The sequence below is a fragment of the Lutra lutra genome, chromosome 3 (assembly GCF_902655055.1).
Source record: "Lutra lutra chromosome 3, mLutLut1.2, whole genome shotgun sequence".
NCBI classification, from domain to species: Eukaryota; Metazoa; Chordata; class Mammalia; order Carnivora; family Mustelidae; genus Lutra; species Lutra lutra.
In genome coordinates this window covers 55,446,815-55,468,501 of record NC_062280.1, presented here as the reverse complement: position 1 = coordinate 55,468,501, position 21,687 = coordinate 55,446,815, and the positions used below count along the sequence as shown (strand labels likewise).

Here is a 21,687-nt window from a genome sequence, read left to right as displayed (position 1 = left end):
ATGAAATCTTTCCATTTTCAGCAAAATGGATAGAACTAGAGTGTATTATGCTAAGTGAAATAAGTCAGTCAAAGAAAGAGAAAACTATATGATTTCACTCATATGTGGAATTTAAGAAACAAAACAGATGAATGTAGTGAAAGGGAAGGAAAAATAAAATTAGATAGAGACAGGGAAGCAAACTATAAGAGGCTTAACTATATAGAACAAACTGAGGGTTGCTGGAGGGGAGCGGGGCAGGGGATGGGCTAAGTGGGTGATGGATATTAAGGAGGGCACTTGTAATGAGCACTGGGTGTTATAGGTAAGGGATGAATTGCTAAATTCTACTTCTGAAACCAGTACTACACTATATGTTAAGTGACTTGAATTTAAGTTAAAAAAAAACTTAACTCAGTGGTCATTGTGATATTCTAAGAAATTAATGCAGCAATTTTTATTTTTAAAGCATTTGGCTACATTAAACTACCCTCTTTCTGCTCCTGTTTGTCGGAGCAGCTTGTATGGTTTTAATCTAGATTTTAAATAGATTTAATCTAGATAACCAATCACTAGAAAATGCTGATCTACTTTACAAGGAATCATACTGTTTTATTAGAGTTTATTCTCAAGCTAACACTTTTATTTTTCAGTTGTATTTGATGTTATTGTTCTGTCTCCTTTAAGTCTTAAAGGATTTTTTTCCAGTTCTTAAATTATTGGAGTACCATGAGTCAAATTTTCATATGGAAAAGAACCTAAACTTTGAAGAAGTTGGTTTTCATTTTGTTTCTAACAGAAAACAAATTCGTGAATTATTTTTTTTAAATTTTTATTTATTTGACAGAAATCACAAGTAGGCAGAGAGGCAGGCAGAGACAGAGGAGGAAGCAGGCTCCCCGCTGAGCAGATAGCCTGATGTGGGACTCGATCCCAGGACCCTGATATCATGACCCAAGCTGAAGGCAGAGGCCTAACCCACTGAGCCACCCAGGTGCCCAAATTAGTGAATTATTCACTGAAAAAATTTTTGCACATTTTGTTTGTGAACATGTATTTCAATTCCTATTTTCAATATCACAAGGAAAATAATGTGAATCTTTAATGTGTTTCCATTGAAACTTAATGAGTTTTCATTGTGTCATAAATTAAATTAAATTAAAACAATTAAAATTAGAAATTAAAATAAAATTTAAAATATTAAATTAAAATTTAAAAAATAAAAAAATAAAAAAAGTAAAGGTTGGTAAGTAGTGGATGTTTTCCATAATTATCTGTTTCCCCCAAGGGCAGGCTATGTTGGTGCTATATGATTTTACCAGCATCATGCAACATCAGTAGGGAATATTGAGAATAAATCTGATAGGGGAAAGGGAAAACTCCATGGAGAAAATTATATTATGGGTTCAAAGGATAGTTTGGGCCTTAATAAGCATAAATAAACTAGAGAATAAGAAGCTACAGATCAAATGAATTATCTAAATGTAAAATTTTTGGTATTGGCAAGATGGTAGAATTTCTTGTTTGTTTTTTTTCCTTAGGTCTTTCCTCTGGACTCCTGAAGCACACTATGGAATCTGCTGCCAGAACCACTTACAATAAAGTCGTCCCATTTACAGGTTTTTGATAAGCTGATTTTATTCTTTAATGAATAAGAAACGATGCCATTATCCCCTACAAAATAGCTAAGGTTTTACTTGAACATAATCCGTTTGGAAATGTTAAGCTGGTTACATAGAACTAATATGCCTCAAGGTGGTCATTCTCTCTGGATTAAAGCTGTGGAACAATTGTGGCTCCTGTTACAAGGAAAATGACAAAGGGCCATTATGAAAAGGGACAAAAATCTCTGTTCCCAGAGGGGGACTGACAAGCTGAAAGTCCCCTTCTACATGCCAACACAAAAGCCTGATTGCCTCAGATTGTTTGTTTATGTAAATCAAAATGCTGCCATTAATTCAGCAAGTGGGCTGCTCAGAGACAAAGAAGGTGGTGATTGGCTGGATGCTTGCTTCTGGGCTGGTGGCAAATCTGACAAATCCTATTGCTTCTGTTCTAAGCTCTATCTGGACACCTTTAGGAAAAGCAGCTTGATACTAGGTACTGAAGCAAATACTTTGTATTCTTAGAGTAGGAGTTGGAACTATAGAACTTGAAGGGGAGAGAACGCATCTATCAAGGATCCTTTCACTCAGTTTCCTCATAGCTCTCTCTGCGTCCTTGTACTCAACTCTACATCATGACAGATGTTCCAGGGATACTGAGTCGGGCTGAGTGCAATGGGGATACACCACCTGAAAATGGTCAACAATCGATCACTAAAACAAATGAGGAAGCCAGTGATGTGGATGGTACCCCACTATACTACCGCATAGAACCCCATCTTGAAGACCTACCCACAGAAGGAAATCAAGAGAAAAGTGAAAAATTACAAGGGAATATTGTAGGCAACTGGTCCACGGATGAGAAGATTCTAAAAGGTAAAGCATTTTTCCTTTCTCCTTGATTTGCTCGATTCAATTTGTAAATTCATTCGTAATTCTTTTGATAAACTGTTATGATGGAAATGTGCTCTCCATCCTCCTACCCATGTCCTTGCCCAAATGTGGTCTCTTATTCTACTGGGGCTGGATAGCTAAGGACCAACCCTCTGCCTCAGGTCAAATCCAGGTTTATTTATTTGATAGCTTTATGACCCTGGACAACTTCCCCAGCCTCCTGAAGCCTTAGCTTTCCCAGTTAGCAGAAAGCAGAAATAGAAGTACTGATATTTGAAGGGTTGTCGTGAGGATTACTAAGTGTTGGTTAAATGTTAACTATATTATTTATTATTATTATGGACAGCCCCGATATTTTTTAAGCAAAGAAAATTCAGCATTTCAAGTTTTCCTTCTGAAATATACCTGAACTTGTCTGAATTCATGGTTCTATAACTTACTAGATGGAAAAGGAGAGGTTATCCTTATGTTTATAAGTAGGAACCAATGAAGAAATGAGTTGGGAGAGTGAAACAGTTACTTTTAATGATCACAATTGCAAATCAAATCGATCTACATAGCTAGAGTCTAAATTGATAATTTATTTAAACTTAAACTGCTTAAATATAGTATTAATCTTGTGAGTATTTTTTCCCCCCAGAAAAACCAGAAGAGAATCTTTTTATTGTTCATAAGGCTATCACGGATCTTTCTCTCCAAGAAACAAGTGTTGATGAAATGACATTCAGAGAAGGTGAGAGGAACTTCCATTTTGTACACAGACGTTGTCTGACTGAATATGGATGGTAGTTTTTGCATGGGATGTTCTGTGAGTGTGATGTTGAAAAAGCAATCCAGACAGTGCCTTCAAAAGCTCAAAGCTGCTATAGGCAGATAAGAGAGTAGTCTTGATTATCTGTGGGTTTCACCTTAAAAAGTGTTCCAGAAGCATCAAGACAGAGACTGCATGGGTTGGTCTAACTGATTGGCATGCCTTGACCTGACAAAATGGTATCAGTCTCTTAATAAGTTAGTCCACTAAGATTTATTTAGTGTCTCTAAATCTGTGTCAGGCACCTTGTGAAATGTGAATGTTTTAAAAATGGGTTTATCCTAAAAGCTTACTATTGACATACATTTAAAAATAGTATTATACATTTATTTTATCTATAGAAAAATTTTAAGCTTCTATGTAAGCTGAAAATGGTTATCTAATTCTTGTTAAAGAAATCTACCAGGTAATGAAGGTAATTTTAATTGTGGTCTTTTAGAAAATGAGACAATAAAAAGAACATTGATTTTTATATTTCAGATAAACCCAAGAGACTAAGAAACACAAAACCTTTTAGATTTTACTTCTAAGAAGATATCTATGTTGAAGCAATTTCCAAATCAAGTTCAGGATAAATACATATTAATTAATCACTCATTTCCTCTTTTGCAACCATAAGCATCTTATCTCAAAACTGAAGTTGGTTCTTTAGACCTTGAGCAATTTAGCTTAGTTTGGACCTTAACAGGCAAAATATGGAATTATTTTTTAAAAATTTTATAACATCACATAAAATTGTAGATGTCAAGGAAGACAGGGATGTGACTGGCAATTTTTTGGGTTTGTCTACTTTGCCTGGATACCTCCCAGACTATCTGCTGTCCCTATGTAGCAGTGGAATGTAGTAAGGAACAACCATTATTAAGCGTTTATATTAACACAGGTAATTTATAAAACTTAAGCCTTAAGCCCCATAAAATGAACTAAATAATTTCTCTGCCCTTATCTTTCTGATTCCAATGTAACAAGTTCTCATAGGCAGGGATCTCAAGGTGCATGTAGAGACCCTTTCAATTTTTTGTTTTAAGATTTATTTATTTATTTAAGAGAGAGGCAGCATGCACACACAATGGAGAGGGGCAGAGAGAAAGGGGGAGAGAGTCTCAAGTAGACTCTGAGCTGAGCATGGAGCCTGACTGGGGGCTCAATCTCATGACCTTGATATCACAGCCTGAGCTGAAACCAAGAGTCTGGCTCTTAACCAAATGCACTACCCAGGTGCCCATAGACCCCTTCAAATATCTGATCAGGAAATCCACTGGAGATAATAGTTTGCTAGGATCTTTTGTTTTGTCAAATACAGAATGAAAGCAGTCTGGATTTTTAAGTAGATGGTGTCAGGGTGAATTTTTCCCTGAATGAATTCTTTTGTGTTTGGTGGAACATATGCTTTTCCTGTAAGGCACATGTTGGTGTCTTCTATTTTCACAATGACAAACAGCTATAAAGTCTCCAAAGAGAATACTCCTGGGTTGAAAAACAGCAAGATGCTAAAAATATTGAGGAAAAACTATAATTTAAATTCAAGAAGTAATTTCATGCATGACAACTCCATGCCTGAGTCATGTTGTGAGCAAAAAGATCAGCTTCTTTGGCTCTTATGGGAAAAAATAGAATAAAAGAAAGCTTACTTAAGATTACAGAAAACATGCTAATGTATATTTATTTATAATGTAAAGAACATTAACTGGGCACCAACAACCCGATAGGAATTGTATACAACCAGTTAGGAATGAAAATCCATCTTGACTTCTATCTCTTTCTGTAAGTGTACAATCTGATCCCTGTGTTGGGAAAACAAAACAAACAAACAAAAACAAAAAGAGAATGAAAAATCTTTTTTTTTTTAAGATTTTATTTATTTATTTGAGAGAGAGACAGTGAGAGAGAGCATGAGCAAGGAGAAGGTCAGAGAGAGAAGCAGACTCCCCATGGAGCTGGGAGCCTGATGCAGGACTTGATCCCGGGACTCCAGGATCATGACCTGAGTCGAAGGCAGTCGTCCAACCAACTGAGCCACCCAGGCGTCCCGAGAATGAAAAATCTTGAATGGAAATGGACTTAGAACATCTTTCAGTGAAAGTAGAAAGCTGTGATGGGGAAAGACAAAGATGAACACTGCCTCTCACTCTATTTAAAGACTCTTATGGTGTTGAAAGGGAATAGTGAATGGAAACCTGACAAGGCACACAATCTAGACAATATTTTAAAGTCACACATAGACTGAAGCTTCTCATAGTAGCCCCTTTAGAGGTGAAAGCCCAGAGAACAACCTCCACTCTAATTCTTTCTAGCAAGCTCAATAAATATTGTTAAGGATATGCTGATGCGATCTGTTTGAAAAGTGAAATTTGACATGAATTAAGCCTTGTAAAAGTCACTGTACGGTACCAAACGACTTGAGTTAATTAGTCGTTATTAGGGATATGTCTAACATGACAGGCTAATCTACCAATATATAGAGATGACCACAACAAGATTTTTAAAGTCTGGCTCTCTAGAAATCAATGGCAGATCTTAGATGACATTGTGTGTGCTTTGATGGGTTTGGTGTCACTGTTAGCCCAACAAAGGACTCCTGACCACCCATGGCTCCCTGCTCCTCCTTCCACAACTGGTACTTTAGCACAACTCTGAGAATCATGGTGGCAAATACTGAATGTGCTACTCTGAGCATGCCCATTTGGGAGAAGTCATTGTTTTTACTACTAGAAGAAAACCTTTTTTCTCCTGTGAGATATTTTTCTAATTTTCCTTGAGGAATGTGGTATGTGTGTGTGTGTGTATGTGTGTAAAAGATAGGTCCAAATATTTTACTTTCTATGTTCACATTTCTAGTCATTACACACTAGACAGGATTTTAAAAGTCTGTCTCAGGAACATCAGTCTCACTGGATACAACAGTCCACAACAACAAAAAAACGTTTTATGGTCAAATGAAGTTGAGTCATCAACTTCTTAGAGATCCACAATATTTATTGGCATTTTAAAGGCTTGCATAAATTCTGAGGCTTACTTAACTGTGTTTAATGTGATGTTTTCCAAACTAATTTGATAGTACAACCCATTTTATTGTGTAAAACATATTATTAACCCACAGAATAATATCCTATAAGGTATGTGTAGGGAAATGATTGTCCAGAAACACAATTTAAAGAATAAGAGTTGGGTATCTCGGGGCGCCTGGGTGGCTCAGTGGGTTAAGCCTCTGCCTTTGGCTCAGGGAATGATCTCAGGGTCTGGGATTAAGCCCCGCATCGGCTCTCTGCTCAGCGGGGAGCCTGCTTCCCCCTCTCTCTCTGCCTGCCTCTCTGCCTACTTGTGATTTCTCTCTCTCTGTCAAGTAAATAAATAAAATTAAGAAAAAAAAAAGAATTGGGTATCTTAATTACTAATTGATTTTGCTACAGGACATCAATGGGAGAAGATTCCTCTGAGCATCAGTAACCAGGAAATAAGTAGAAAAAAGGAAAGGATTGCTGAACAACTTCTAGAAGAGAAGGAAGAGGAGGATGGGAAGAACAAAGCTCGCCAGGCAACTGAAATTGAATGGTTGGGATTTCGGAAACCTAGCCAAGTTGATGTGTTGCATTCTAAACATGAGGAGGAGGAAGAAGTTTGGGATGAAGAAATTAATAATGATGACGATGATTGCAATGATGATGAAGATGAAGTTCGAGTGATAGAATTTAAGAAAAAAAATGAAGAGGGTTCTCAATTAAAAGGGGAAGGTGATGCAAACGAGGACTCCCCACTGAGCAGCCCCAGTTCCCAACCTGTGACACCTGAGGAGCAGCCAGCCTTTGGGAAGAAGAGTGATATCTCTAGGAATGCTTATTCAAGATACAATACAATATCCTATCGGAAAATCAGGAAGGGGAACACCAAGCAGAGAATTGATGAATTTGAGTCTATGATGCACTTATAAATTAAACAGAACTGAGGAATTCTCCTGCTCACTAAAGCAAAATCTAATTCTATTTTCCTGAGACGCATCTTTGCATGTCTTCTTTGAGTCATCCCCTTTAAAGATGTGAAAGCTTAACCTCTATTTCACTGTAGAAAAATATGGAAATAATCCTAGACAAAATTCAGTCTGGTAACCTCAAGTCAAAAAGCTTTAGATTCATTCATGGGCATTTGCTTTTTAAAATTTCACTAATATGGCCTTGTGTGATAAGCACTAAACAGCAAACAGCAAGCACCCCTAGAGAATCTGGCATGATTTGGCTTGTTAAAAGTAACAACACTGGGAAATACAGTCATCAAATGAAAGAGGACTATGAGAAATGACCTGTATTTCTTTTGGTGTCTTTCTTCCTGTACATTGAGGGTGCTAGAAAGTCTAGTATTAAACCTCTGTTTCATTTCAACTTGTTATAGACACCGGCACTAAGCTGTCCATAATGTTTTGCCTTTCCTATTATCTTCAGAATAGATTTTAAGTGGCTTTCCTTGGCATCTACAGAGTGAAAAATCTGTATAGGCCTTCTTCCTAGGTGTTACCATTCAATGAATTTTCTCACTAGAGGGGCTGAGCAGTTGTCAAGTCAGGAAAATTCTGTTGACTAAACGTTGGTTTTATGCAGTCAAGATGAATAAAATCCATTGTGAGGTTGATACAGGGAGGGGCTAGAAGATTGGTGGGCAATAGACTAAGGAGTCAGATAGTTTATTTTTGTGACTGAAAATAAAATCTCGTCTAGCACAGTTAAAGTCATTAAAAGCGAAAATGACAGCTTTAGCACAGTTTTAAGAAAATACCCTTCTCTATTACCACACTTTCTCTTATTAACAGTATCTCAGAATAATTTTCTTTCCTTAGAAACCCAAGACAACTCTAGTCATAACTGTACTAGTTACTATGAAAATGGAAATAATTATCTTAGGATATTTTCAAAGTAGAGTGTGAGCATGTATTTTTAGTAAGAAAGCTCTGATAGTCGTCGGGAATATATAATTTACTGGACCTCAGCCCAAATCAAGATGCTTAAAACTGTGCCTATGGAGTTTCACTCAAGCCATTGTATCAAATAATATATTAAATATTTATGAAAAGGGAGAGTCTATATTTTTATTCTTAGATAGTTTCATAATTTTTCATTTCAGGCTTCCATATATATCACCCTGAAATTTCTGTCACCACGGATAAAGATATTTTTGGCCCTGCAAATAAAAAACAATTCCTTATTGTCTGAATGTAATACAGTCTTCATTGTACTATTCAACCCTTTGTTTATTTCTTTTTCATTTTGTGAAAAAACCTGGGTTAGGCCTTCTTAGATTATTGCTTATTTATGTGTAACAAATCCCACACATTCTAATGGAAATTTCTTTAATTCTTCCTGGTCACATAATATATTTCCAGGATATCATATACTATTATTTACTGTTTACAAGACTCAATTTTGAATTCAAGATTGAAGTACTTCTTTTATTCTTTCAAACAGATATTTCACAACCTGATCATGTAAAAGTGCTGTTGCTCTTCATTTGTAGAACCTATAGATTTCATTCTTGATGATGCAGGTTTTTCAGAAGAAAGCCAGAGAAATCAGGTGTTTATTGGTAAATTTAGATAAAAGATTGGTACACTCAGACAATTTCCTATTTATTTAGATCCTCTAAATCGTTCCACCTGGGCAACCTATTTTCTTTTCTGGGTTACTGATGAGCCCTACAATTTTCTACTTAACTTCAAAGCACAGTATTGTGTTATCCATCAAGGAACAGGAGCATATTGTTAACCTACCATCAACAGAGCCTCTATTTTTAATTGTTCTAACAGAAGTGTTGAATTCCTATGGAATCTGAGTGAGCTGGGTGGTCCATGGTGTGACATAGTCAAGCGACTGGCTCTTATGGGGATCCAGTACATAGTAACACTGGCCTTTAAAGCTTTGTGCTCTTACCATATAATTAACCAAACATGAAAGATATTGTCCACAAAGACTTTTTCAGGGTACGTTCAATGAGCAAATGCTTAATGCTTATGGATGAGGCAGTGCAGTTACAAAAGAGCACTGAAACTACTCTTTGACATTAACACCCAGTGCCTGTGCTTCCATCTTACACTAAGGCCACAGAGTTAAAGTGATCAGAAGCAACATGATGGGGTTAGGTGACTATTTGATTCTTTATAACCTAGGAAAGGCAAGGGTATGGTTCTGATTTCATGAGGGATATTTAACATATTAGACATTCCTACAGAACAAGTTAGAACACAAATTGGTAATAATACTGGAGGATTTACTGCTTTTGTGATCTAAGGTTCGGGTTGGATGGAAGAAGGACTCTGGTACCTGGCTGGTAGGAGGGAGAACTGATTTCTTGTGAGAATGTTGCTATTTCTTACATGACTTTTAATTTTTCTTAGTTTTGGGGTGAATATGAATTAATAAAATCTCTATTTCTTTGTCAATATAAAATTTACTTTTCATATAATGCTATATTGGAAGACATGGAATATGTCAGAATCCACCTATCATCTGTCTACAGTTTAAATAAAGAACTGCTCTGTCTGACTTGCTCTCAGTAACAGTGTGTGTCCTTGTTTTTGGTGTGAAGGATTTATTTTCTTTTGCTGTCCTTTAAAATTTAGGAAGAATGCTTGCATATCAGCAGCTATTAAAGACCATTAAGAAATGATGCTTTAGAAATCAAGAGAACACTTTATTTTAATCCAAAAAGCATTATTTATTTCAAAAAGGTCTTAAAATGATTGTGTACACAATTGTAAAAAGAAAAAAAAGAAACACAAAAACTTCTGGCAGATACGTAATGTATCTGGTAGATACCTAATGTTCCTGAAAAATTTGTATTATTTTTATAGGAACTGAGCTCTTGTTTAGATACACCTTAACTCCAACAACCTGAAAAACACGTATGTATCTCTCTAGTCATCAAGGTAATACATTTAAACCATGCTGACACTTTTATAGTAACTGTTTCTGCCTATTTACATGGGCTAGTACTTTTGGCACATTTTCAAATGAAGAACGGACATTTAAGTTTTTCAAAGTGATAGGAAAAACATTTAAAATAAATAATAATAGAGAATTATGGAAAAAGATGAAGCACCAGAGTATTATAAAAAAAAATATGTTTGACCATATGAGAAAGGCAACTACTTTTATTTTATTTTTTTTAAAATTTTTAATTTTTTTTAATTTTTTTTAATTTTTTTTTAGTTTTTTTATTTTTTCAGCATAACAGTATTCATTATTATTGCACCACACCCAGTGCTCCATGCAATCCGTGCCCTCTACAATACCCACCACCTGGTTCCCTCAACCTCCCACCCCCCACCCCTTCAAAATTCTCAGATCGTTTTTCAGAGTCCATAGTCTCTCATGGTTCACCTCCCCTTCCAATTTCCCTCAACTCCCTTCTCCTCTCCATCTCCCCTTGTCCTCCATGCTATTTGTTATGCTCCACAAATAAGTGAAACCATATGATAATTGACTCTCTCTGCTAAGGCAACTACTTTTAAGGGCTTAACTTTCATTGCTCTATAAAAACAAGAGGGCTATAAAAAGTAATGTCAAAAGTTGTAGCAAACATTTGCCAATATTAAAATATCAGAGAGTAACATAATAAATATGAATACAAAAATGTGCATACAGCTTATGAGGAACACAAAGTGAGTCAACCACACAATCAACATAAACACAATGACACAGGTAGTAATCAACAGCAGAAATCACCCAACAGATACATGGCAAACTACAAAATCAAAGGACAATGCCTCATAATCAACTGCTAGTGTGGGAGAGTTTTGGAAATGAATTTGGAAAATAATCTGAATCTTTAGTGACTTAAAATTACATATTTGATTCCTTCTTTATGATAACATCAGTTAGTAGAGGCAGAAAATTGGGTACTTCAAAATGTTCAACTTAACTCCAAATTCCTTTATATTCCATTGTTTCAATCTTGTTCTCCCATTAACAGAAGTTTTTAGGTAATCAATAAGAAAATTCACTAATCTGACCTTTGCCTTCTCTTATTTTTCTGTCCACCTTTAATAGCTAATATGTATAAAACTAGCAATGTTTGGACAGTTGTTTGAAGGAGGAGAATTAAGATGTGCATAATCTGAAATGTATAAGCATCTTGATAATTTAGAGTTTGGTTACTCCCTTCAAGTATGGAAAGTGATACCCAGATCAAAGTCCACTGGAGATACTTTTGTACAGAAGGCCAGATGCAGACAAAATTGTGCACTTAAAAGAATTAAAATTATCCAAAAACATTTCATAGTTTTCTTTATATTTGTAAGCAGGAAGTCTTGGTCTTTTTTTTCTCCTACTTCAAAGCATAAAATGTAGAGATTCATATATATAATTATATATACACACATATATGAATATATACACATACTTTTCTATATGAATATATATGTATGTATATATACATATATATTTACAAAGACAGATACATTTTGGTCAAGTAATGATAATCTAGTCCCTCAAAAAATTGGTTTTTATATCTAATATAAAGGTTTTATTTTACATAGATATTTATAACTGAAATCCTTGAACTGGTAAATACCAATCAATCAATAATAAAATAGCCTCTGTTGGGGCGCCTGGGTGGCTCAGCGGGTTAAGCCGCTGCCTTCGGCTCAGGTCATGATCTCAGGGTCCTGGGATCGAGCCCCGCATCCGGCTCTCTGCTCAGCAGAGAGCCTGCTTCCTCCTCTCTCTCTGCCTGCCTCTCTGCCTGCTTGTGATCTCTCTCTGTCAAATAAATAAATTAAAAAAAAATCTTTAAAAAATAGCCTCTGTTTTCAAAGATATTATCTGTTATTTATTTAATGGCAACTGTCATCATTAGAAACTCACCATATTAGAAGTTGTTCTATTTGCCGAAAAATGAGAACTTTCCTGTGTTTTTGCAAAACAATGATTCACATAAAGTTGAAAAGAGACCTAATTGGAATGGTAACTACTAGTTGACCCATTAGGTTGAAAACAGAGGCATTGAATCTGCTTATCGTGATGGGAATTTTTCCCCTTTCTTTAAGGTTCCAACACCTACCTGAAATACGATCCATTAAACCTCATCAGCAGTATTTAATACTTTACATAGCTTACGCAAACTTGTCCACAGAATGGTTGTTTGCTAAAAATAAGTATTTTGTACATTAGCTTTGGTTAGTGTTCCTTTTCTCATTTCAAGGCTTGTGGCTCATAGCAATTTTTAAACAACCTACACAAAAGTTGTAAAAGCACTATGGTGACAATCTACACAATGAAGTAAAAGTTACAGGTTTTGGTGTGTATTTTAAATTAAAGGACTCTTCAATGTTTACTTCCCACCTCTGTTCAAATTGGGCAATCTGTCGGCTTTGATTAATGGGTTGGGGAAAGAAAGAGTTGGCAGTATTATTTAAGGGGAAGCAATTTCTCTATGTCTGCTTCTCCTTCTCATATTTATTATAGGAAATGGAAAAGAATATATCCCGCATGAAGTCAAGGAGATAGACCACTGTAAACCATGTGGGGATAGCTAAACTTAAGCCCACATTTCAGGTGATTAACAGAAAAGGTGCAGACTCTATATCACAACCAAGGGAGACCTAAGACTTCACAATAAAGGGATTTTAATGGAGCCCACCTGAGTTAACTCCCCCACTTAGAGGAAAAAACAAGTCATAGGAGCATGAGACTCTTTTCTTCTACTTCTCCTCCTCCTCCTCCCTTTCCCTCTCCCCTTCCCCCTCCTCTTCCTCCTCCTCCTCCTCCTTCTTTTTTTTTTTCCAGTCAGGTAGAATGGAAACTAGATTTTAATCTCTTACTAGTGGGATGTTCTTAGATAAAATACCTCTCAGCCATCCTCTTTGTCTGCATAATGAGAAGAGTAAGACCTAACTCTCTGAGTTGTGCACAACAGTGAGATGGGGAACAGTTGGTGCCTAGCACATGACAGGTACGCAAAGATAATCAGTTCTCATCTGGTTTCCCTTTATTCCCTGTAAATTCCTTGTTTATACCAAAGATATTGGGACCCTAATCTGAGGCATAATTTCTTTTCTGTGTTTGAACATGGAAGTTAAAGTTGTTAAAACAAATAAAGATGGTACTATCTGGCCAGCTTCAACCCCACTCTCTTTGCATGAGAATCCCTTGAAAATCATCCTAAGCCATTCATAAATTCAGGGTTGACTGGAGAATTTGAATTCCTATACACTATAATTGATATCTTTGCCCCTCTACAATACCTAAGGCAATACTATAAGCAAGGTGTTTCCCTATTTAAAAGAATATTTCCAAATTAGTTGTGGAGACACTAACAATACATTGTGATTGTGGCATATGGTGGTTTTTGGCCCTGTGAATGACAGCTGATTGAATGTCAGCAAGCAGAATTGAGCAAATTTGATGCTGGTGATAAAACATGGTTGTACCAACAACAGCTGTGTCATCCTTCAGGGAGAAGCTCTGGGTAACTGCTAAAAAAGAGAAAGGAATGGTACAAACCAAAAAGTTCAGAAGCACTCAGATGGTCTGGTAAGTTAGGTTTTGATCAAATAAGTCCTGTAAAAATACCAAAACTATGCTTGTGTTTAAAGTAACAAAACGTATAGACACTTCTCTAAGAAAAGGCAATGATTTAAGCCAACCCACGGAAAACTCTGATGTCTCCCATAACACAGCCTCCTACTAAAGAATTTAGGGTTGGGGCACCTGGGTGGCTCAGTGGGTTAAGCCTCTGCCTTCGGCTCAGGTCATGATCTCAGCGTCCTGGGATCGAGCCCCACACTGGGCTCCCCACTAAGCAGAGATCCTGCTTCTCTCTCCCTCTGCCTGCCACTCTGCCTACTTGTGATCTCTCTCTCTGTGTCAAATAAATTAAAAAAAAAAAAAATCTAAAAAAAAAAAAAGTAAAAGAATTTAGGGTTGACTAGGACCCTAATGTGTCCCACTCAGGGGTTTCTCACTAGAAGTACCAGAGGCCTAGTAGCATTTACGATTTTATTTTAGTCTTCTGAAAACAAAATATTGAGGGTAATGCTTAAAATAGTGTTGGTAGGAGATTTCACAATTAGTCAATACTCTGACGTTTAGGTCTATAAGATTTCCAATTAGTGATTAGTTCCTTGCATCTTAGAGTAGTTGAGCAAATACAAGGAAAAAGCTCTTTTTAAAAATTTTTTCCAAGAACAAACATGTCATGTATGGAAACAATCCTTTGCTATATTGACAACCATATAGCTTTGTATTAAGTCAAGGTGAAGTCAGGAAGAGCACGCTCTGAACAACAGACTGTAGAAGTTTTTTTTTGTGAAAACATTTTAATTTCTTTTATTGCTATGTCCCGAGGTAAGTGTTTCTGAACCATAATTTGTCTTTTTCTGAACAGACTTGATGTGTTTTGTGGAAACTGTTTTTGAATAAAAAGCGTCTTCAGACAGGGGGCAAAAAAACCTTTCAACATTTTTGCAGTTACACAAAGAATTGTATGAGGCACTCAGCACATTCAGTTTGGTCAGCAATTCAGTTAGTCCTTTGGCAACTGACTTGTGTTTTATCCCCCATATGGCTCTGTTTTGAAAAGAATTATCTCATTTTCTAGTCATTCTCTTATCTCATCTGCAATGTCAATTATCTAAATAAAACATCTTAAATATGATGCAAATAGGCAGAACTCTTTCCCCTTCTGAGTCATAGCTATAGCTCTGCTTTTGTGCAATTAATTGGGAGATAAAATTAAATTTTAAATAGGAAGTCAGAACTAAAGATGCCCAGTTGAACCACCAGCTCAATTGAACAAAGCTTCATTTTTATATTAACAAGCATATAGCACGGTTTTCCTCCAGACACCCAACCCCAGCAAAAACGTTTATGTCTCTCTTTCTTAAGAATGCTGTGGAACAGATTTGTTTAGGCCAGCGGCCTGGGGCAGTGAACTGAGCCCTGTCTCTAGGGATCCAAATTCGAATTCTCATCTCTAACTGGTGTGGGACTCTTATGTAATATGTTTTCCGGGCATCAGTTTTCTTACAAAAAATGAATATAAAGGATGTTAGGATTTCTAGACTCTCTTTTGGTATGCCTAAATACTGGCATATGTAAGGTTAGGAATTCAATGTGGATTGATGAAATATTGTTTCCTCAGATTTTATCAATGTTATCATTAGACCCACACCTATGGCCTTATCTCCCAGCCCCACCCCACAGAGGTGCCAGATTCCTTTTCTTTTCTGGCAAGACTACGTCAATTTTTTTCTTAACTCTCTTCCAGAGGGTTTCTTACCTCATTCTCTTCCCCTTTCATTATGTTTACTTCATTTTATTCCTACTTTGAAATCTTTTAGAGCTTACTTTTAGCATATTTCATCCTTGTGAATGCTGTTAAATCTAAAGTCTTATTTTGTATAAATCTTTAGTAATTGTTAGTGCTCTGTCGCTGCTTTATTCGTTTCAGCTCCTTTTATTTGGTCTTACATTACAGTGCAATTAGTGTATTTTTGGTGCCTTTTTGGTGACTACAGTGCCTTATGGCCTAGCCTCTTTCTCCTTGCTTTTTTTTTTTTTCTTTTTTCTTTTTTAAATGTCCACCTAAGTCTTGGAAGTTACTAGTATGACCGTTTCTTAAAAGTGTAGCTTTAAAAGCACAAAATGAATTGAAACAATGTCCATATCTGGAACTGAATAAACATTTGACTTCCTCACTTAAAGTTTTTTCCCACTGACTCAGATTGGGAAACAAAAAACAAAAACCAAAAACCATTATGTAGTCATCTAGATCAAAGTCCTACCATTGAGTAGTATGATAACCAATACTCATTCAAACTGTTAGGTGCGCAGGCGTGTCGCTGGGAGGGACTTCACCAAGATGACAGCTGTGTGTTTCTGAGTTCTTTTTGCCATAGGAACTCAAGTAACTTTTTTTTTTAATTAAAAATTTAAAAAAGCAAATAAAAGAATAGGTTCTCATTGATTATACCTACTTATGGGCCAAAAGAGCGGGTTATTATCCAACTCAGTCATCATGAATATCATTGTATTTCCTTAAGTACTTTTGGCTTCATTTCCTGTATTTCCTGTTACCTGTTTGATTGTTTGATTGCATGGGGAAGTTTGCAGGCTGAGGTCCATCCAGCATGGGGCAGGAAGCATGCAATTCAAAAGGCCACCTGGAGCTGAAGACAGACTCCAGTTCAATGTTAGGTTGTTTCCCTGAGCTCACTTTTTGTTTCTCAAATATTGCGGGTTTTTAAATCTCCTATTCAAATGCCATTAATTTTGAAAATGTAAACTACCATGGATAAATACAGTCCCTATGTCCACTGTCATTTTCACAGTGTCTAATGGGTTTACTAGATAAAAAATATTCGTTGTTCTTTAGTCTTCATAATATTTTTCAAATTTCCACTTTTGGTATTGCTTCTCTGGGTCACAAGCAGCAACTTTCAGGGTCTTCTGAGAAACATTTCCTTCTAAGCATAACAACTGATGATAGTTCCCAAAAACAATGTGATTCACCTAGAAAGAAAGGGGATCTGGGAATGAGCCACACAATGAATTTGACAACTGAAATATAAAGAAATGAAAACTAATAAAAAATTATATTTTTGATTCATTAGGAATTCTTCTGAACTAGATGAACAACATGAATACAGTCTTTGGACTGTATTAAATTTGTCTCCATCTCTAACTTCTCACTTCTTCAAGCTACAGGGCTTTTAAGACTTTTATGACTTCCTTAGGGAGGAAGCAAAAGATTTATTTTCTGATGATGGGTCTGGTAACTGTATTATTTAAAGGAAATAATTCCATATGGCATTTGCTATATTTGATGGATGACGGCTCTCTAACTGATGGTGGTCATGAAAAAACAACCATCACAAAAAGCGAGTCAGTTAATTTCTTAATTAAGTTCATACCTTTGAAAGCAAACTTAGAATACAAAGTGCCAGAAATTGTGTATTTATTTATAAGCTATCCACAATAATATCTGATAGTATATAATGCCTGATGTCCAGAAAATCCAGATGTAATTAGAAAAAAATCAAAGGTATTTCAGAGTTCTATTATTTGTTAATATTTATTGAATATCCTAGAAATAATAGATAACCAACTTAGAACTTGCTCATGACTTTATAATTTTTTTCACCTATTAATCCTCTCATTTTTTCCATGACTATGACAAAGATAATCTTAATTATATGTATATTATTTTGAAATGTTTTAAAAAATATAACAAATAGGGGTAACTTCATAATAGTGTATTTTAAAGATATTCCTACAAAACCATTGTCATCCTTGTAGGACTTTGGAAATATGATGTTTGAGTATGCTCAAGGTTTTGTAAAGGAGTTGGCCTTGAGCAAAATCATCCTGGATTATCTACAACATTTTGCCAGTGGATTGTAAAGAGGTAATTGAATAACTTGTCCCCAATCTAAAGATACTTGATGAAGGGACAAGTGGTGGAGGTTCATTCCATGTCACAGTACATAGGAACTACCTATGAAAGAATTTCCTCTTAGGGGTCTATAATCCACAATACTTGGAGTGATCTGGCCTAGAGAATATCTTTCAAATGTAGATTAGAAATGTATAATTTTAACAATTCATTGGTATTCAGGATCAAACTCACTGTTACCCTATTTCCTTCTAAGAAGCTCTCAATTCCTAATGCTAAAGGGAGAGACATGTTCCTGTTATTCAGTATTTTTCTCCGTTTATTTTTTAAAGACTTAACAAGATATGGAGGACTCAGGAGGTTTAGTATGAAAATTACCAAAATACTGAAAATATAGGGAAGACTATTATCAAGATATTAATCTCCATGACATCTAGCAGCATGGAAAGGGGAACTTAAGGCAGAAGAAGACAGCTGTGTGACATGCTACAAATTCATAAGCACAAACAGCATCGGGAAACATTGAATTATTGCCATCTTAATTAAATTACTGTCTTACTAATTGGCTTGCCATTTAGAAGGACCAAAATTAAGCCTATATGAAAATCAGCTAATGAGGGCTTAAGTTCTCAATGGGGCCAACCCAGTTTATAAATAAGACCTATGTGATTAAGGGCTGCTGGCTCCTACATATTTTCTAACTAGCTTGAATTTTCTTCTGGTAACAGATTCATTTCCGGAGATTAAAAATGTGTTCTCATTCTCATCCTTTCTCACCCCTGGCCCAACCTCCAGCTTTCTTTGGCATAAGGTTAACGAAGCAGAAGGTAATATTTGATAGATGTTTATGGATTTTTCCAACATTATGCAACATAAAATTAGTAACTGGTACACTACTAATTTCTAATTTTTCTAAATAACTCAATAGTAGTCATTATCACTAAAAAGAAAAAAAAATGAAAGATTGAAAGGGAGAAAGGGATTGAAAGGGAGAAAGACTGGGTAATATGATATTGACCCCAAGTAGGAAGAAAAATGCCATGGAGTAGTCACTGATTGTGACATCAAAAAAAATGGAGGCACTTCAAGGAGGAACCAAAGTGCTTACTTTGGCGACAACCCTGAGCAAAATGATGGTCTTCGTATACCCAGTGTATTTTGTGGATTTGGTGGTCACTTGCAGTGAGATAATAGAAAATTTAAGAAGGTTGACCTGAAATTATTTTTGTCACCTCAAGATCTTACACCAAAACTTATCACTTTTTATCTTGTTAAAATAGAATTGGGGAAACCGATCAGAACTTTAACATTTATCATTTTGGATAGAGCAGGGGCGGTCTGGTAAGTATTAATAACTGGACCTCTGGAAAACCATCCCTGGATTAGTAAGTAATATAGGGTTGTGTAATTTCTCCCACCATGGCTGGTTTCAAGCTTTCAGGGTGATGTCACTGAATGTGATGTTAGGAAGTGCACGTGGCACACTGTCAGCTCCTATGACAAACAGGTGGGAGCTGCCTCCAACACCTGTTGAGGCCCAAGTCTCTGGGAATGAGACTTGGGGGGTGAGAAAAAGTCTCCCTTTATGGAAAGGAGTTAGAACACTGAAAAGCAGAGTCATTCTAAAGTGCAAAGCTTGTAGGAAGTACACTGCTTCTTGCTTTCCCTATATACTTTCCTTCAGGCTTCTCTGATAACCAGTGAGAACCAGTTCTAGCCCATAAGCAGGATTTTTGGCATTGTTAGTTGACTGAAGCGAATGACTTATAGAAACAAAGATGCTGATAGCAATATAACCAAAGCAAAGGGTGACTTATGTTTAAAAAATAACAGATTTGAAATAAATTTTGTAAAAGAAAAAAAGGACTTGACAATTTGCAAAAATATCTGTTTATCTCTCTGTATGAACTTTTTACACTCCCTCTTTTGCCATAAACACACTGAAAGCTTCCGACTGAGGACGCGGACAATGAGAGTTTTATGTCCCATTTAACCAGAAGTTGGATTTGCGATAAAGAAGAGGTACCCGTATTTTGCTTACCAGCTCTGGTTGGAAGACTGATGTTGATTTATGCAGCCATCTTAGCCCTTTGTTTCTGTTATCACAAGGGTGCAGCCTCAGGGCCCCAGTTTCAGGGACAGGAGCTAAGCACCACTCTCCATGTTTAATAAGTCTTAGCCAGGTGTAATTGAATTGTTGAAGCTGTGGGGAAATGAACAAGGAGAAGGTCACTTTAGGCAGCAGATACAGGTAGGGGCTCTGCCAAACATTTTGGTTGGCGGTGGTTAAGGATATAGGCACTCGGGTCAAATGTTTTGTACCCAAATCCCCAGTATTGTCACTTTCAATTCTGACAGCATGGATATATTATTACCATATTTAATTTCATTTTTATTATTTTTAAGTTGGATAGCAATAGGGAGTATCTCAGAGAGTTGAGGTAATGACTGTGAAGTTACTATAAGCCCTCAATAAACATAAGCTGCAATAATAATAATTATTTAGTACAGTTAGCGTGTATCTGCAAATGGAGGTTATTTTAAGTGGTCTGAATCCTAGACAAGCCTGGTGCTTGAAGTAGTGGGACATTCAAACCATGTGTAGCCATTAGGGCCATAAGGAGATCCAAGTCATAGTCCCAAGTTGCTTTGGTGGAAATTATTATGCTTCTTTGTTTAAGACTATCCAGATTACCAGATTCCTGGAGGTTTTGTAGGAAAGGCTAAAAATCTTTCTTAAGACTAAAAAAAATGTTCCTATTTTAAGAAAGGTTAAAAATCTTTCTTTGGTGATAGCAGAAAGAATCATCAGGTTCTGCTCTGTTAGCATCCCGTGGTTCATAAGAACTACTCTTGGGAGAAGTCCAGTTTTGGGGAGTTGCCAATGTCTAAAATAAATACTGATTCAGATAATGGAATCATGTTTTCAGTTTTTATAAGTAATTTTTCCAGTTACTTACACCCTAGTATCATCTGCCTGGTCAATTTATTCTAAGTCTGTGGGTCTGCGGGAAATTTGTTGTTTCTCACCCATGTGAACGTAAAAAAAGTAGACTGCTGGTAAAAATCTATCTAAATGCCTTTGTGTAGAGAATCATTTGTGATGTAATTGAGATTTAACTTAGATCATCAGGTATATCATTGGGTTAGACATCACCACTCAAAGGGTAGTCTCTGGACCAGCAAAAGCATCACCTGGGAACTGGTTGGAACTGCTGAATCTCAGCCCCACCCTGAACCTATTGAATCAGAAATCTATATTGCAACAAATTTCCAGGTGATTTGTATGCACATTAAAAATTGAGAGGCATGGTCTTATGTCATAATAAAAGGAAGTTATGTGGCTACTAAGAGAAGCTAGACATTACGTTTAAAAGGGACATCTCAAATGGTTGAAAAGTTAATAGCTAAGTGGACTTTCTAGGTAAAGTGAAGGTTAAGGCTTGGTGGTTCAATCCTCGGTCTTTATTCCTTTAGAGCTTCTTTTGGATGAATGCTATAAACTGGCTTGGTATTAAACTTCATTAATTCTGCCAAAATAAATTAACTTCCTCCAAGTCTCTTTACTTTTTGTTATTAAGACAAACTACACGCTAAAAATGAGGAACAAGACAAGAAGGGAGATGGGGGTTTGTGGAAAGCAGGGGCTACATATTCATACTTTTGCCTCCCAGTATCCCCTTGAGAGCCTCAGTGGTTATCCAGACCACAACTTGGGTCTTCAGATAAAATCCTGGTTAATCAGGTACAGAAAATCACAAGAAGAATGCATCTTGAAGGACTGAATTAAATAATACCTTACTTTCATATAATTTGGACTACTTATGGTTTTATTTTGCAATTTATGATTTTATTTCCTCTTTGAATTGTTAATATGAGTTGTATCTTTCAAATGATTTCTGACACGTTTCTCTTCCTTCTACCTCCTCTCTTTCCTAATTAAGAAAGAGCTTCCTCAGAACTCAAGTTTACAGTCCGTAGCTGAATTGTAACAACAGAGAGGACAAAAATGTCTTTTCCGCT

The 21,687-nt window shown here is 36.2% G+C and overlaps 2 protein-coding genes across 2 annotated transcripts in view; one reads left to right on the top strand and one right to left on the bottom strand.

Annotated features, from left to right (window-relative positions):
• Positions 1–1,531: 1,531 nt before the first annotated feature.
• Positions 1,532–9,812, top strand: ERMN (ermin). Its single transcript, XM_047722917.1, has 3 exons — positions 1,532–2,459; positions 3,118–3,210; positions 6,699–9,812. Exons 1-3 carry the CDS (start codon positions 2,219–2,221, stop codon positions 7,214–7,216), a joined length of 852 nt encoding a protein of 283 aa, XP_047578873.1. The 5' UTR covers positions 1,532–2,218; the 3' UTR covers positions 7,217–9,812.
• A 4,320-nt stretch (positions 9,813–14,132) lies between these two features.
• Positions 14,133–21,687, bottom strand: part of GALNT5 (polypeptide N-acetylgalactosaminyltransferase 5) — a 46,251-nt gene continuing 38,696 nt past the window's right edge. Inside the window, exons 9-10 of the mRNA XM_047723057.1 lie at positions 19,706–19,867; positions 14,133–16,781 (exon numbers count right to left, since the gene is read on the bottom strand). Coding sequence (XP_047579013.1) covers positions 16,641–16,781; positions 19,706–19,867 — 303 coding nt within the window. The 3' untranslated portion in view covers positions 14,133–16,640. The remainder of the gene's footprint in view (positions 16,782–19,705; positions 19,868–21,687) is intronic.